An 18,148-nucleotide genomic window follows, 5' to 3' on the forward strand; every position below is an offset into this window, starting at 1 on the left:
TCGACGTCAATTCAAATACGCGTAAAGTCTACTGACATTTATACAAGGAATTATCAAATGCGCTATCCATAACCATGGTAACCTATAAACAGAATCATCTTCGCATCCTCAGAGTTTGCTCAAGGAACCTAGTGTACGGAAAACTCAACCCAAAAACCCACTATAACACTTGTTTTTAAAGGCACTGTACAATATTGGTAATTACTCAAAATAATTGCTTTAACAGCATAAAAACTTATTGGTAAAGAGCAAAGGAGAGCTGTTGGTAGTATAAAACATTGTGAGAAACTGCTCCCTCAAAGTTTTTGAGAAAGACCCAAATACTAAATGCCTTCTTGTGCCACAAGATTGTTTTTTCTTTCAATATTCTCTTGCAACTTCCGAAGATCAATTGAGTCCACATTTTAACAGATTTGTTACTTTATAATGCAAATGTTGGGATCACCAAGAGAAAATACTGGTCTTTGACAGTTACATGTACCAAAGACGTCCGGTGCCTTTAAACTGAAAAAATTGAGTTCTGTGGTCTCAAGTATTTTATGCCTGGAATACCTAGGGAGTACCTCCCCCCTCTCCTTCTCAGAGTCTCAAGATTTCAGAAGAAAAAAGAATCAATGATTAACAGAGTACAAATACAGCAGAGAATCATGAAGTCCTTGTTTGTACGGAGCGTACACGCAGTGTAAGATGAGCTTGCTGAGCTAGGAGTGGTGATTTGCATAGCGAGTGAATCATATTATAGAGAGGTCATGTGTGCGGATGTCATACATGTAGACATCTCCTGTTTGGCATGTTAACGATTCAATGGATCCCACACACTGATGATCTAAGAAATTGTACCAAGGATTTGTTGAGATTATTGAATGCGATAACTGGGCATGGGGAAAAGTTAACTTCACCACTGGACAATGTTTTTAAATTTGTATTGATAAGTAAATGTTGGGCCCTGGATTTTTGCCTGGTAACCAGTTTCTGTCAAGCAAGATGTTTTGTGCTTTGCAAGTTTGTTTGTGCTTAGCGATTGTGTTGTGCTTACAGGCTTTTGAAATTGGGCCCTGGTCCTGCTAGCTAGTCACTGGAAAAGTTAGTGGCAAAGCCTGGGGTCTACTGCTAAGCATTCTGTGGTACTTGGGGGGGGGGGGGGAGCAGGGGATGATCATTTCATACTACACCCAGAGCTTTGGATATTGCCCTATGCGCGAAAAACACTACCTTGTCCTACCGGTAGAAACATCACTCACTGGAGATTTACAGTTTAATCATGTAGTAATATGCATTTGGTATTCCAGACTAGATTCAGATACAGCTTCAATCCCCCCCCCCCCTCCCCTCCTTCTCCCCCAATGGATAAGGTCAATGTTCATGCTCTAATTAACTTCCCGATCGCATGTCGTTTCCTGACCACCGACACCTGTGATCGTGTGATTACATGGATGTGGCACCCCGGTTTCTTAGGTGGCCTCCTCTGCCCCGACCGACTTTCCTCCTCCCCTGAAGTTGCCTTGAACTTGAGTGATGCGATGAAGGCTGTTGAGCCAGGGCAATAAGACTGGGAGGGGGGGGGGGAGGGGAGGGGAGCAATGAAGTGTAAATGACAGGAGGTTTCATTACTGATGATCAGTATCGGGCTCGCGACCAGGGCCCAATTTTGTAGAGCTGAGCCGAGCACAAAAATTTGCTTAGCATAAAATTACCACATGATTTTCAGGATGAGCGAACATCAGCTGAATACCAGTAACAAGCAATATGCAACAAACGGAATTTTTTTGGTAATCCAGTTTTTATGTAGGAAAAAATTTCATGCTAAGCAAAGTTTTGTGCTTAGCAGCTCTATGAAATTGGGGCCTGTTCCTACCATCTGCCACAGCAGTCCGTTTTAGATTTAAAAACAAAAGTGTGTAATTTTGCTGTTGTTTCATGCAACGCATTTGATTGGCCTTATGTTTCAACTCGGAGGCTATTGTTAAGTGGGATTCATGGCTGGCAAACGTGTGAGAGAATTCTTAATGGTGATTAACGTGGACTCTCTGCTGCCTCAGGGATTTTGTCTTGTTTGTGTGGCATTAAGATCATTTCACTTAAGCAGGAGTGATAGAACATTGAGGCAATGAAGACAACTGCATCCGTGCCCATGGTGATTTCCTTGGTGTTTGTTGAAACGTTTCAGGAGAAAGTTACATCAATGCAGGGCTGATACTTCATGGGGGCAACAAAGGCAATTGCCCCGATGCCCCCTAGGGACCATTGCAGGGGCAATACTTCAGAGGCAACAGAGGCAGTGGTGCTTTGTTGCCCCTCAGAGTTGTTCTTTTTCTTCATTGCCCTTACATGTACAAGAAAAAAAGTACAGGGCTTCAAATCAATACAAAGACTTCCATATTATTCCAGACATGGTTTTCAAAAAATTCTATCAACAAACCTGACACAAACAAAAACGTACAGATACTGGTGAGTGCCCTTGTTTTTAAGACGAGTTAAGCCTGCATAAAAACTACAATCAGCAGTACCAGGTGTTTTGTGCAAGTCATAAATATTACCTCGGATTAAATTCTGATAATCCATATCACATAATTCCCGTCAAACCTCCAAAATGTTCACACATATCGGCAGTATTTCATAATCGTAAAGTAATTCCCTGAAGGCAACTCCTGCGAGCGTTTCGTTCGCTTGAAGTTAATGCCAATAGGAGACTCCCAGACTTCCCTGCGCTGAGGCGGAAAGTTAATTGCGGACCTTGTTTGCACGGCACGCCGTTCTTACTGTGTGTTTCATCACCTGTTCCGGGGGAGTGAAGTTTGGACTTGGAAATTGAAAAAAAAAAAAAGATTGATTGTGTTTGGAATTTTTTGGGGCCAGTCAATTTGTAAACTTGATTACACATGTATTTGATAAGATAAAGAGACTCTGTACCCAATAGTAGGCATGTTAGAGTACCAGTTAAAGTACTGAAAATTATCAACAAATAATATAACCATGAATTGATAACTTTTATTGTGGGTTACTAATAAAAACAAAACTGGATATGTAAATCTGGAGCGGTTATGTTCACGCAGGAAGAATAATTATCCGTACACAATCTGAAAAACATCCCATGCAGAAACATTTCTCAGATTTAATCTCAGATTGATTATAATCTATATTTTGAACACCACTTTCTAAAAACACTCCTTTGGAGGGAACTGTTTCTGAAAATGTTGTCCAATAGATCAACTGATGTCTTGTTACCAAGTAAGTTTTTATGTATTTCCCCTTCACTGCTTACACGCACGTCTAGAAATATGTGCATACATGTACTTTATGTTGTGTTGTCATAAGTTTAATCTTTGAGAAAGACTCTGCTAGGGTTGAAACGTCAGGCCATTTAAACCTTGGTTAAACCATCTTTATACCATTTAATATGAGTATTTGTAAATGCAGGGCCGAAATGGAAACCAGTTTTTCTACTGATTTGGCTCACCCTGGGTAATAAAAAAGGAATTAATTGTTTGCGCACAGTTGTACCATGGAGGTTGTACAGTATGGCCTTTTGCTTGGTAAGCAGTTTTAAAATAATTACCAAAGGTATACCCTCCCTATTTTATGCTCAATGCCTATTATGCCTCCATTAATGCCCCCTTGCAGTACATCTAGTCCCATTAAATGTCTGCGACTATCAGGTCTCCAACATTCTAATTTATCCTCCCTGTGGGGCTAATGACTGGCTTATTAGCTACCGCTCTCCAAACACACTATGTCTAGTCTCATTACATACACACAATCATCCTTCATCGGGATGTTGTCTTCTTCTTGGCAAGACTCCAGTGCCTTTAAAAAGAATGTAATTCCGTAAATCGCTATTCCAGAAAGCCTAAATGCTTCTTCTGCTGCCGTGAACGGTTGTACATTGTATGTCTCGTAAACACATTTAACACCCTTTGCCCTACTGCCGGCCGCGTCCCACCCATTGGCACGAATCCTGGGTTCCTTTTATCAGTCTTAAACATCTCGCTCGGACGGGTTTCATCCGTCCAACCACTAAGAGTGATTCTGCTCTGGGACAGTTTTGGAAACGAAACTGCAACGGAATTAAACGATTAGGGGGAGGGTAAGATTGAGCGTTTTTGTGTAATGTGCACACCCTCAGGATCTGGGACAGAACATTTACTAAGAATTCTTAAAGGTAGGAAACTTACAATGAATTCGCCGTATTTTTGACCATGTGAAAGCATAATTTAGACCGAGTTCACGACATGAAAAAAAGTAAACAAATGAGGAAAAATAATCCATAATTGGAATACTCACATTCTGAGTTCGGAGAAACGCTTCGTGTGGAAACATGAAACATTTAAATTCTTTGAATCCCTCTCTCTAAAACTTCATTCCTTTGAAGGGAACTGTTTATGAAAATGACCGTGTGGAGGCGTTTTTTGGACCAATTTCAGGACATGAAAAACAAGTGGTTGCTATTATTATGTTGATAAATTTTGTCATTGACGCAAGAAAATTACATTTATAAGCAATTAAAACAAGATGAACTGTAATTTGTGGGAATGCAAGACATTCCTTGATGAGAGCACCCTCGTGTGGTCAAAAATATGGTCAATTGAAAAATGTACAGCACCCTTCATATCTCTTATTGTATATTTAACCTCACTTGTTAATTTTTTTTCAAATTTGTTGGGTCTGTTTACAACTTCAAATTGAATTTTCACGTACTATTGAGAGGGCAATGCCATTCATTTTGCTTTAAAAAGGGCATTACTCTTATATTATGCATATGTTGGGATACACCAACTGTGAACACTGGTCTTTGACAATTACCAAAAGGTGTTCAGGGGCCGATTTCACAAAGCAATACAATTCATCGCAAGACAAATTTTCAGTATCACCATAGAGATTTGTATTGTGACATCACACTTTACTTTAGCAACTACGATTGATTTGAAGTTACGATCAATTTGAGATCTTTGTGAAATCGGCCCCAGTGCCTTTAAGGTTTAAGCTGATAAACCACACAAGTTTTTTTGTAAGATGCAAAATAATCAGCACAGCATGCTCGAACAGATTTCCAATAGATTTGGTCCAAAATAACAAGTGTTTACCGGCATGACTAGGCGCGCAAACGGCAAATAAATTATCCGACTATCGGCACACTGAATACTCCCGACTGTTCCCCAAGGTGGGAAATTCATCGTGAGCTTGACTCCAAAACGAAGCAGCAAGGCATTATGGGATGTGCGTCTATAAAGACTGACATGGCTTGCAGGGGAAGTCACTTAGGCATGACAGGTGATATTAACGCTGGTATTCTATTGCGTGGTGTGTCCTAAAAGTTCCTCGGGTACTGCTCTGTAAGGAGTGTGTGTGTCTCTAAAAATGCAGAAGAAATATCCTTTGTGGGATGAGAGTGATATCCCTACAGCGTGTCTAGCAGAGTGTGCGGGACGATGTGAAAGGAAATTTACTGGATGGGAATTAAAGGTACATTCTCTGTACAGAGCTACTTCATTGAGGACATTTAGTAAGGTTCTCGCCAATAGCACAGTGGCAAAAAGAGCGATCGAAGGAATAAATAAGTTTCATTGTATGTAACTAGCTGTCTCCTTACAAATGAGACTACATGTAGGTTTAAAGCCAACATTTCAGAGGAAATTGATACAGCTGCAACCAATCGTTTTAAATACAATACTATGTTTTAATGTACTTGGTTCCAATGTTTTGGGGGGAAATTACTTTGCATCATGTATGAGAATATGAGAATTTAAGGACACCAGCCAAATTACAATGATTTATGACAGGTATTTTGCTCATTTATGCTAAGCAGATTGCTTCCACAGGAATATTTAAGCACTGCTTAAGCAGCTCTATGAAATTAAGCCCTTGGCTCTGGAGTCTAAACTAACAAACCAGACTCATTTTTCTTGTAAATTTTACAACATTCTGGACAAATTATTTGGGTAAAGTTTTTTTCAAATTCCCCTCTTGCAGACAGTCAATATTTGGACTTAACAGTCTTCTACAAAGACTCGTCCTAAGAACAAACGTGTCAGACGTAGTCTTGTTTTCACCAAGAACACCAAACAAAAACATTGTTCTGGTGAGGTGTATGACAAACACACCAAGGCGAGTTGGGATGCAAGAACTGTAGTCGTTCCCCCACGGTATCCAATACTGCTAATGGGCTTGCGCAATCAATACCCGTATCCCACACGATACCCGATACGCAGTTGCCAGATTGATTGCACTGATAATTTCTAAACGGCCAGTGTAGACACTGCACAACGTGCAGAATGTTGTACAAACAAAAAGTGTAAGATGACGATACAAAAACATCCAGAAATATTCACACTATAAACACTCAGACTATCAGACAACAACCTGAATGATGCAGACATTTACTTTATGATCAAGTACAGGTACAAGTTACATCTATTCGCATCTGCTTACTGACACAGTGCATGGCTGCTGTAATAGTGAAGATTTGGTGTTGTAATTTCTGCACAATTTCATCTACATAATAATAACAATAGTGGCTCCTTGTATAGCGCGCATGTCCGTCACGTAGTGTCGTTGCTCCCAGGTACTGAACATACAGTTTTCCAAGATGTTGGACTACATATTTGAATTACAATGAGCCCCAAATCCTTGTCTATTGTATGTTGCTCTAAAGGGGATCTAATTTCATGCCTAATGCTCACCGTGAATTCTGCGCTTATCGGACCCTGTAAGGCACACAGGCCGTATTTAAGTGCAGAATTTTCCGGCAAGTAACAAGTCATGGAAATGAGCTCAGATCATCCTTCGGAAGAACATCCCGAATTCTTGAGATTACTAGTGAAGAAACAATGAGAGGGATGGGGGGGGGGGGGGGGGCACCACGCCACGTACCCATTGACAACCAAATGAAATTTGCAAAACAGAAACACAACATGTTTTTTAATACAGTCCAGTCCATGAGCCGGACTCATGCAGCTCAAATTCAATATCATCGTTTCCAATATCCGCTGAGCATGGTCTGCAATAGATACAAACTAATTAGTTCCAGTAACTGAGTTTGCCACCGGGCATAAAACTCCGGCCAAGAATGTGTTTTTCTTCCGCAATCAAGCTTACTCAGGCTGGCTTTTACCATTCCAAACACATGGACAAATGTAAGGAGCACGGACAAATGTACATGTACGTGAACCAGTTGTGTATTCATAACCACAGTAGCTGACGGTGTGACTCAGGATTTCAGTAGATGTTTTCAAATCATCCAGAATCCTAAATTCTTTAGGACGTATGACTTCTACATGTCCAAATAACATTTGCTTATCATTGGGATACAGATTTTATCCAAGTCAACAGAGCATGGTCATTGAACATTGCACATTCAAAACCGCAGAAGCTGACAGTGTGACTCAAGATTTCAGCACACCTTTACAAATCATCCAAAATGCTATCAAGGTACATGAATACACACCCAAACAACAACTGCTTATTATAAGATAAGTGCGATACACATTTCATCCAAATAATAACAATAATAACAAGTTCTTATATAGCGCATTTCACAATAAACCGTATCAATGCGCTTTACATTAGTCCCCTGGTCATTGGGCCAATAAACATCCCTTTAATCTTTCTCAGCTCCCATTTAGGGAGTATACAGCCCCGAGCTGCCGTGGCGCTCCGAAAGCTTTTCATTCACAATATCAGCCTCTACCCTCACAGGTACCCATTTATACCCCTGGGTGAAGAGTCCAAACATTTGGGTGAAGAGTTGACCAAAGAGTGGAGTATTTTGAAGAATACCGTGAGGGTCTCTAGCCCAAAGATGGATGTGGTTAGGGTTATGGTTGGGGTTGGGTTGTATTGGATACATGGTATCCGTTGCTAACACTCAGTAGGACTCAAACTGCCTACAAAAGCCACCGGGCTACATGTAGCTTGGTGGTCTAGTGGTAAGACATCTGCTCTAGCGATGCAAAGGTCGTGGGTTCGAATCCCAACCGCCCAAGTGATTTACCTGTTTTTACAGAACTTGGGAAAGTACTGAGTATACAGTGCTTTTAAAATATCGGTGAAGGGGAAGTCAAATAAATTGTATATATTAATAAGTTGTTAGTCATCTTACCTTTGAGTTTCTATCGTCACACACAGAGTCATAAACTGGATCGCCCATATCATCCATAGCTTCACCTCAATCCAAACAGTGGAAGTCCCTGGAAGATGCCTCCACTTCCTCTCAGAGTGTGGTCTTGTCGAGCCCTGGGCTTACTAACTCCAACAACCATGGAAGACTTCTTGTTAAAACCTCAAGCATGAGGGTACTGCTGCAGTATAAACAGCAACAATTGTCGGGCTCTCGGCGAGGATGGTGGGGGGGGGTTAGGGAGACCCCCAAGGCCTTCTCACCCGGAAGCACCTGAAGACTGTGGCATGTCAGAACCGTCGATTACTCTGGCTTTTAACAAATGTTAACCTTGTCCAATCTGAAAATAAGATGATGAAGTCGCAAGTGAGTGAGTGAGTGGGAGACAGACGTAAGAGAGAGAGAGAGAGAGATGGGAAAAGATGAGAAAATTACGACGATGCGAGAACGAAGAAAAAACACGTTCAAGGCGCTCTCCACCTGCCGCTGTTGTGGATGACCCTAATGACGAAGGCCTAAGCCACAATGGGCAGCCAAAATAAGAATGATGACGCGACCGTGAGAGGCAAAACCAATAAGAAAAAATACTCCAAGCATCTTTGATGAGCAACGTCATCCCCAGACAGACTGAGGGTTTGCGACTGTTGTGTCAATGTCGTCTTATAATGGTGGTGGAATAAATTTTTTTCCTTCTAAGGATAATTATTTATAAATCTAATAAAGTGGATGTCTTGGTGACAGACGGCAAAGTAAATTGGCGCTTTGTTGTCTGCGGTCATGCAACTTAGCAATGTGAAAATGAGAGCATTAAGTGTACGGCTTTAATTTGAATTTGTCGCGACAAATATTAGTGTTTTACGGTTTCCAGTTGAGCCGAGAGGAAAGGAATTGTCATGACATTTATTACTGTGATGTGACTCAGTGTGGAGGATGACCTTGGTGGAGACAAAGTCATGTAATACTGTGTTACTGTTAGAGGTAAAGTGTTTTATCAATGTAAATTTAATAATAATATTAAAAATAATAAAATTAACAATGAAAACTTAAAAAGCGTACAAATCCGCAAAAGGGCTCATGGAGCTAGTACAAACAAGAAGATGTACATTACAATAATTCAAATGAAACTTAAAGGCAAAGTATACCTTTGGTTTGTTAACCGTTCACTTGTTTTAATCCTAAATAAATGTAGATATTATGAAAAAATAACCGGTGAAAATTTCATTTCAAAAGATGGTAGCAATCTTGGGATTTCGTCAGAAATGTGGAGTGAATAATGTCCACGCAGGAAGAATAATCCATACATACGAGTAGCCAAACCTATGAGAAATTTATCTGGCAGTGATGGATATCAGATTCAACTTTTTGGGGGATAAAAATCGATATCTTTTTATATTTCAAAATTCACACCATCTCAATCCAGTAGCATAAACATATTACGACTGTGGATTTTATCTACTCGAACTTTAACAACGAACAACTCTTAATGTTTTGGAGAGGTCACACTGACAAAAAGAAAATGATTTATCAATCTCAGAGCAATCTACAGAGTGTGTAAGTTGTCTTTGAGGAGGCTTAAACCGCAACATGACAGTGATTGTTCTCGCTGGAGAGCTTTGGGAGAGCTTGAGGAGGGGGAAAAGGAGATGAGGCAAGAAGGAAGAAATCGCACATATAAGGCAAAAAATAAATGAACATGTTTAGCGTCTTGCCTTTTAGAAAAAAGAGAGGAGGTTTTTGTTTTTTTAAATGTCTGCTGACACATTCTTAAAGACAACCGGCTAGGCTATTTTTTTTTTACAATCCATTTTTTGATTAAAAATCCAAGTTCGTTAAAATGCATCCTTTTCTTTTTGAATATAAAAATAAAAAATATTAAAAATTAAAAAGGAGGTTGCATCTCAAAAAAGGGAAACAAGAGGGGGATGCTGAACAGGCTAATTTATTTTATTTTTTTCATCTGTGCTTTTTGAAATATAATTTTTTAATTTATTTTGTTTCTATTTATATAACAAAACAAAAAAAGTGGAGGTGGCCTCTAAAAAGGGAAGTGGGCGTGGACACTAAACAAAAATTGTTTTTGTTTGACCTAAGGAAGAAAACTCTCCTATAAAGTCAAGCCCTCACGTCAGCTGGCTATTTGTAAGGAGTAACTGAAGTGTTAAGGCTGACCTTGGCCCTTCAGTCGCCGCCTTTGATCAGCCAGCGCTAGGACCCCATGCATCAGTAGAATATCGGCGACGCAAACTTCCCATCCCCTCCCCCCCCCTCGCCGACATCCCACTCACCCGTTGCTTGCTTCTTCAGATGACAAATGGTGTATTAATCAAATCCAGTGATCGCGACGGAGCGTGGAAAACAACAAAACAAGTGTGAACAGAAATAATTTGTGTACAATAAACCATGTAGCAAATAAACGCAAAGCGCAAAAAGCAAAAGGCTGTAGAATTGATCTGATGAAATTCCATGGATGAGGCGATTCCGCTTTATTTTGAGCGTTATTTGCGTGTTTTCATTTCACTTTTGACATCGGTCTGAACTCAACTAGGATTAAAGCTTCATGTAAAGTACTGACAACCAGGACTGATACTTCACGGAGGCACTGAAGGTGATTGCCTCCGTGTCCCCTGATCATTGCCTTGGTGCTTTTGAAATGCTACAGTAGAAATTTGGAATTTTTTATTAGGGTGCCCTTTACCAAGGAGACAATGCCTTGGTGTCCTTGTCCTTTCAAAAACAGCATACAGCCCTGGACAACAATTATTTTCATTATTAATATTGTCCTTTGATCATTGTCTTGGTGCCCTTTGAAATATGCTCCAGTAGAAGTTTACAATTTCCTCATAGGGTGCCCTTTACCAATTACAAAATGCCTTGGTCATGTTGGTACCATTGCCCCGCAAGTACATACTACATGTACATGAATGGTTATAATATACAATGTAAGTTCCTGCCGCACATGTATACATTGTAGACATCCTAATTGGGAATTCGAACCCGGTTCCACTTGATTGAAGGTTGATCAATACACATGACGCTCAACCATAACACACCACCACAATGATGTTGCCAGCTAAATACCTTGTCAGGCGTCCGCATTATGTGGAAATGCTTCTAATGACATCCTGTATCAATGTTGGGATAGCCTGAAGGTGTGCATATTGTCCAGGTGGCGTCTTTGTCTATGCGTGCTCGGCGGCAGGTGGCATTGCGATTGCAATCCATCTCGATTCAGGATGTTTGATCACTCCAGCAAGTTTAGACTGCCTTGGAAGTGCAAACTACATTCGTATTTCTAGTATAAGTGTATCTTTGTCCAAATTGACCCAGCAGGTGTTGTTATATTGTGGAGTCCATTCTTCAATTGGATTTTTAGGCATAATTTTTCAAATGACAGCTCTAACAAAGAATTCTTACTTTGCACTTATGTTCATGTACAGTACAGTTGGTCAACAGCAAAAACATCTTCTTAAATGTTTCTCACTTGGTGTATCTGTATAAAATAACAAACCTCTACGAATTTGGACTCAGTTGGTCATGGAAGTTGCAAGAATATAGTGGAAGAAAAAACACCCTTCTTGCACAAGTTGTGTGCTTTCAGATGCCTTGAGTTTGAGACCTCAGCTGAGGTCTCTTAAGTTCAGTTCAAATATTTTAGTAAACTATGTTACTTCAAAGGGAGCCGTTTCTCACAATGTTTTATACTACATTGTATCAACAGCTCTCCATTGTTCATTACCAAGTAAGTTTATGCTAACACTATTTTGAGTAGTTACCAATAGTGTCTCCTGCCTTTAAGGTGTACCGTATGGAAATGCTGAAGGGGTAATAGCACCTGGGGCTTCAACAACCTCTAGTCAATCTGAAGATCAATACGGCTAATGTAGACGTGCCTACATGTACAGTTGACAACACGCGCAAACATAATGTACTCAAAGTGCACATATCAGTACACTAAAATGTACAGTCCATGAATGCGCTATACAGACATTTCACTCTCTCTCGACAGAAGGAAGACAAAAGTGTACTCACACCATTCCTCAGTCTGTAGCTTTTAACAAAATGCGTCATGTACAACATGTAAACTCTGAAACCTTATTGGTATGGGTCCGCACCAGTGTTGTAGCTAGGACATTTTTAGTGGTGGGCGCAGCTAAATTTAAACTTGGTCAGAAATTGCGAGCAGTGCGCGCGTACTTTGTTGTGAGGATCGTTTTCAGGGCTAAATATTAACATTCCAATCGTGCCAAATGAACATTATGTAAGATTCAAGAATCACAATTTTTAAGTATAATGACAATTGTTATTACAAAAATGTGTTAATACAAAATAATTGTGATGCATTTGTTGTGAAAAGACTGTTTTTGAAATAGTTTCTGCTATTTGCTTGTTGTAATCCCGCCGCGATAAAGTTGAACTTTGAAGGTGGAGTAACTGTCTCGATAGTCTCATGGTACAGTTTCATTCTCAGCACTAACTGAAGCTGCACGAGATACTTTTATATCATCTTCCAATCTTTTTGCGTTTTCACAAGATGGCAAGAGGCAAGTTACGTGGGAAAACACGTTTGAGGTTTTTATTGCTCGTAATTCTGGCTCAAAAAAATTACAAACTGCATTTAAAATGACAAAACACGTAAAAACATGACATTCTAGTCTTGCAATGTGATCAATATCAGTAGAACTTTTTATTTTTTATTAATTTTGGGGGAAATTTTGTGGTGGGCGGCAGTCTATTTTTCAGCTGAAGTGCCGGGCGGAAATTGTCAGTGCTGGGCGGGCCCGCCCACCGCCGCCCACCGTGGCTACAACGCTGGTCCGCACGCTTTTAAAATATGCACACAGGCACGGCACACATGGACGTGACATACATGTATGGTTTGTTCCACGTCCGTTTCAACTGGAAGACGTGTGTCCTCCCACATGGGGCTTTCTTTTAATAAGTTGTGATAAATGGTATGCTACTGGGTTAAGATGTCACATTTATCATTTCAGTTGTCAGCCGAATAAGAAGTCACTTCGCATTTGGACAATAGTCAACATGGTTTCGTACGTCCCATGGCAGAATATGCTGCCCCTGTATGGCATCCTAGTCTTACTACCCAGGAGACACTGCACTGAAAAACTCTTCTTTTGGAATGTTCTTCTCTGGCTTTGGCCATATAGTCGTAATTATTATAGGCCTGATAAAGGAAAACAAAATTCATGGACCTTTTCAGCACTGTACAGTCAGTGCTTTCCAACCCGGAAAGTATTGAGTATTTACCTTAACAATCATAGGTGTGAAAAAAAGATTTTTTTTTCCTCTATTCTTGATGCATTATTTACAATCAATTAAGCTTCCACAAATCTTATCATAGGTATTCATTGAGATGTTTGCCCACCAGCTTGACAAGTACATTCTAAACAGCTTAAAACTACAACCCGCCCACACATCAATCACTTTAAAGTACCAATCACCCCCCTTTGAACTCTGACTAAATTGTACACTTTCCAGTAATATCATCGGACTGGAAGAAATAAGACTAAAGACAGCGGTCGTTTAGGATCTCATCTGTCTTGATATAGCAACCCTACTACTCAGTACAATCCATCCTCCTTAAAGACACTGGACACTATTGGTGATTGTCAAAGACTAGTCTTCGCACTTGGTGTATCTCAACAATAGCCTATGCACAAAATAACAAACCTGTGAAAATTTGGTCTCCTCTCCATTGCTCGTTCCAAGTATGTTTTTCATGCTAACAATTATTTTGAGTAACACCAATAGTGTCCAGTGCCTTTAAAACCTTGATATAGCAACTGATAATGATGCGTTGTAGGAGACAAGTGCCACTGTATTCTCAAGCTAGGGATTGAGTTGATGTCTACGCAGCTGGTCTCTGTACTTTTCCATTTTCATTTCAAAGCCAATCTTGAGACAATCTGTTCATTTGAGGTTTCATAGACTACACTGTATACATTAAATGAACGATGGTAGTTTGTCATGTACTGTAATGTTGCGGGTCTGAGTCACAATACTCAAGTGACACTTAAGTTTGCCTGAAGACTGTCTGACCATTCAACATCATCCACGCTGTGGTTTTGAACAATAAGGTACCTAAATAATGCCTTGTGCCTGAAGTCTTTTAATATTTTGAGTGAGAAACTACCTCTCCCTCAATAACTACGTTACTTCAGTGAAAGCCGTTTCTCACAATGTTTCATACTATAAACAGCTCTCCATTGCTTGTTACCAAGTAAGCTTTCATGCTAACAACTATTTTTAGCAATTGCAATTAGTGTCCACTGCTTTTAACTTTACGCTAACTGCTAACATTATTTCAATAGCGAGCTGTGGCTCCAGAACGTCCCCATCAAATCCACACATCACATACTGATGAGATGTATAGGATTTCTGGTCTGACCCAATTATGCGCTAGTAGTGCTTAAAATATCCTCCAGAGCGACGACCACAATCCCTTGGAATTGAGTGTCCACGGATTTAAAATACTCGCCCTGAGACGAATAAGAAATGAACCTAGGCACTATTTCATACAGCTGCTGAGTGGAACACCTTGCAGGAACAGAATACTTGAAAGGTGAAGAGAGTGTACTATAGACCTTTATCATACTGCCTCCATCTTGGTCATGTTCCTCGTATCGAATAACAATAATGAATACTAACAATCATTTTGAAATAGGAACCAGACTATTTTGTTCTTCCAGCCTCGGTTTGGTAACATTGATATCAATGGGAGAAATTCAAGATGGCTGCACCGTTATAAAGGTCTATTACCATCCATGAGCAGTTAACCATAATTTGATTAATTTTATTACTAGTTAGTGCTTACTAAGAAAAGCTCTGTACTGAAAGGGTTTGAATTTTACCTTGTGAACAACCTACATGTACGTATGCTCTAGGAAAATCCCAAATTGGCAAAACCCATGGATGCAATCAAGTAGGGAATGAAAACACAATCTACGTGTGAAAGGAGGTCACAGAGGCGAACAACAGGGTGAAAACCACTGAACCAACCGCATCCGTAGTTAAGAGGTTAGGGGCTGGAAGCAAGGGCACCAAGGTGCTCTCTTCTATGAGGAAATTGTAGGGAAAAGGGCCACCGAGGGCAATGACAAGGGGCTATGAAGCAGTCCTGCACTGAAGGCAATTGCCTCAGTGTAACCATGGAGGTAGGTGTAACATGGTGTAACATCCATGAAGTATCAGGCATATATTGGTCACAGGCATGGAGACCTCTCTTGCCTCCTAGAATTCAATCATACCTGTCAAGTGGTGTCTTCTAATTAAAAACCCAATATGCTTACAAACTTTGAACCGGTACTGACAATTATCATACCACATTAGCCAGCAAAGGTCACACATTAGCTCAGATAAAGCAGCTGATACAATGATAAACCATGGAAGTAAAATACACAGTATAACAATCATCCACATTTCAAGTTCAAAAACAAACACAGTACTTTAGACTGTGCAGCTGCCACTATGCTTGAGTATTACGTAGGAGCATGGCGATAGTAGGAGTGTGGTACTTAATAAGAGCCCCAAAGATTACTTCACCCTCCTCCCATCCTTAAGTCCCGCCCCTAAAGGCAAGACTGCTAGTGTGTTATCCATAGCTACTAGGTCATGAATATTCAGTGACTGAGTAGACAACAAGTCCTTAACCTAGATTTCAAGTGTACACACTGGAGGATTGGTTTTTTAAAAGCTTTGATGTAATTCACTAAATATTCATGAGGTTGCATGTCAATCAATGGTACCCCCTCCCCTTTCTGGTTCTCCCAAACTAAACCCAGGCCTCTAGAATGTATGCTTCGTTTTTGAAAGGGCAAGGGCACCAAAAGGTATGTTCTACAAAGGGCACCCTATGAGGAAATTGTAAATTTCTACTGGAGCATTTCAAGGGCACCACAAAGGCAATATATGACCAGCCGTCGATTTCACCAAACTCCTCCTAACTTAGATTTAATCTTATAGAATTAGGACGAGTAAAGTTACGAATCCTAAATGTTAGGACGCATTAAACCTACATGTATCTAGAGTTAGGACGAGTAATCTAGAGGATTAATCCTAGCATTTCGTGAAACCGACTGCAGGGGGCATGTAGGCAATGTGAAGTATCAGGCCTGTAAAACACTCTCTCCAAAAGGCTACAATTAAATCAACAAACGTGAATGACAACATCTATACACAATGTGCGTCCCATTTCCCCACATCTCAAGCTCTCAAGATTTACACATACCCCAAACAGCCACCCCCCTCCCCTATGCCCCCTCAATCTTTAGTGCTCCATCCCCTACTCAACACCACTTCCTTTACAGACGACCTCATGCATATTCAGTGAATGGCATCAGAGCACTGCGTTCGCCGTAATCACAGGTCACATGTATGTTATTCTCTCAGCCAGGCAGCGTCGATTGGTCGACATGATATGATCGGCCGCATTTTCAAGTACCATGGCGCTGGCGCTCACTAGACAGCGCTTGCTGGCCCAGGTTCACCATATGGCTGTAGTCTTGGGCCAAACATCTTAAAAAGGCAAAGTAATTGTCAAAGACCAGTATTCTCATCTGGTGTACATCTCAACAGAAAATTTGGACTCAATTTGTGATCGAGTTTGCAAGAGAATAATGGAAAAAAAACGTTGTCCTTGTTGCACAAATTTGTGTGCTTTCAGATGCCTTACAAAATATTGGAAGACTTCAGGCCTGAAGCCTTTTATTAATTGAGCACAAGTACCTCTTTCTCAAAAACTAGGTTACTTCAGAGACAGCTGTTTCTCTCAATGTTTTATTCTATAACAGCTCTCCATTGCTTGTTACCAAGTTAGTTTTATGCTAATAAATATTTGGAGTAATTACTAATAGTGGCCAGTGCCTTAAATGACTACACACAGCTGTATTTATAATGGGAATATGGGCAGGGTATCAAATCCAGGGATGAATTTGAATTTGGAGCTTTGGTTCTAGTCTAGTGCTTTTTTACCCTGGAGGGCAAACATTTTACAGACTCGTCAGAATCATTAGTGGCAAAACGTTTCGCCTGCGCAGGAATATAAGGTCATTAGTGCAATTGTTTTGCATATTTGGAAGCACCTTGTTAATGGGGTTTATTGATCAAGAGTGGTCTTATAGGTCTTTGTTTATCAAAAAGAAACATTCATTTTTTGAGTAAAACATTTATTTGTCAATTATGATTTATTTTTTCAAATTTTCAAGGAACTTTACTGCAGAATCAGGGAGAGTTGGCCTATCGGCTACATGTGCATCAGTGTACACAGTATAATTCCATAAATAGTTATATCTATTCGTCAAGCCTGAAAGCCATTGGACCCTTTCGGTTCAGAAAAAAAAAAAAAGTTCACAGATTTACAAATAACTTACAGGGTTTACAGAAGGTAGTGGTGAAAGACTTCTCTTGAAATATGATTCCATGAAATGCTTTACTTTTGAGAAAACAGCAAAACGATATCAATTCTCGTTAACGAGAATTACGGATTTATTTTAAACACATGTCATGACACGGCAAAACGTGCAGAAACAAGAGTGGGTTTTCCCGTTATTTTGTCCCGACTCCGATGACCGATTGAGCCTAAATTTTCACAGGTTTGTTATTTGATATAGAAGTTGTGGTACACGAAGTGTGGGCCTTGGACAATACTGTTTACCGAAAGTGTCCAATGGCTTTAAAGATTTCCTCTATCCATGTTAATTTCTATTATGTGCGCTATGATCTTGATGGAATAAACTGTATTACATAACCCCCTTTTTGCTATGAAAGTCGCCATCTTGTAGGACAAACCGCATGCGCGTCCAACACGTACATCGAAGAAGCACGCAGCATTCCCGGTTTGATTTCTATGGCACATGCAAGCACCAATGCACGCACACACGCACAGACACCATGTTGTAGGTCAGAAAGTTGAACGGTGGCGTCATATTCAATACAGTCTATAGCGTCTTATAAATTTGAATCAAGTTAAAGTCACTATTGAGCTTGTGAATAATGCATTACAAATCCACTTAAAAGGCATCT

The 18,148-nt window shown here is 40.2% G+C and overlaps 1 protein-coding gene across 4 annotated transcripts in view; it reads right to left on the reverse strand.

The window, feature by feature from the left end:
- LOC139950376 (rho guanine nucleotide exchange factor 10-like) overlaps positions 1-18,148 on the reverse strand; it is a 69,526-nt gene that overhangs the window by 36,806 nt on the left and 14,572 nt on the right. For all 4 annotated transcript variants that reach the window (XM_071949003.1, XM_071949004.1, XM_071949002.1 and 1 more), the window contains exon 2: positions 8,096-8,453. In XM_071949003.1, coding sequence (XP_071805104.1) covers positions 8,096-8,152 — 57 coding nt within the window. In that variant the 5' untranslated portion in view covers positions 8,153-8,453. The remainder of the gene's footprint in view (positions 1-8,095; positions 8,454-18,148) is intronic.

This window comes from Asterias amurensis, chromosome 18, assembly GCF_032118995.1.
Source record: "Asterias amurensis chromosome 18, ASM3211899v1".
In the NCBI taxonomy this organism is placed as follows: Eukaryota; Metazoa; Echinodermata; class Asteroidea; order Forcipulatida; family Asteriidae; genus Asterias; species Asterias amurensis.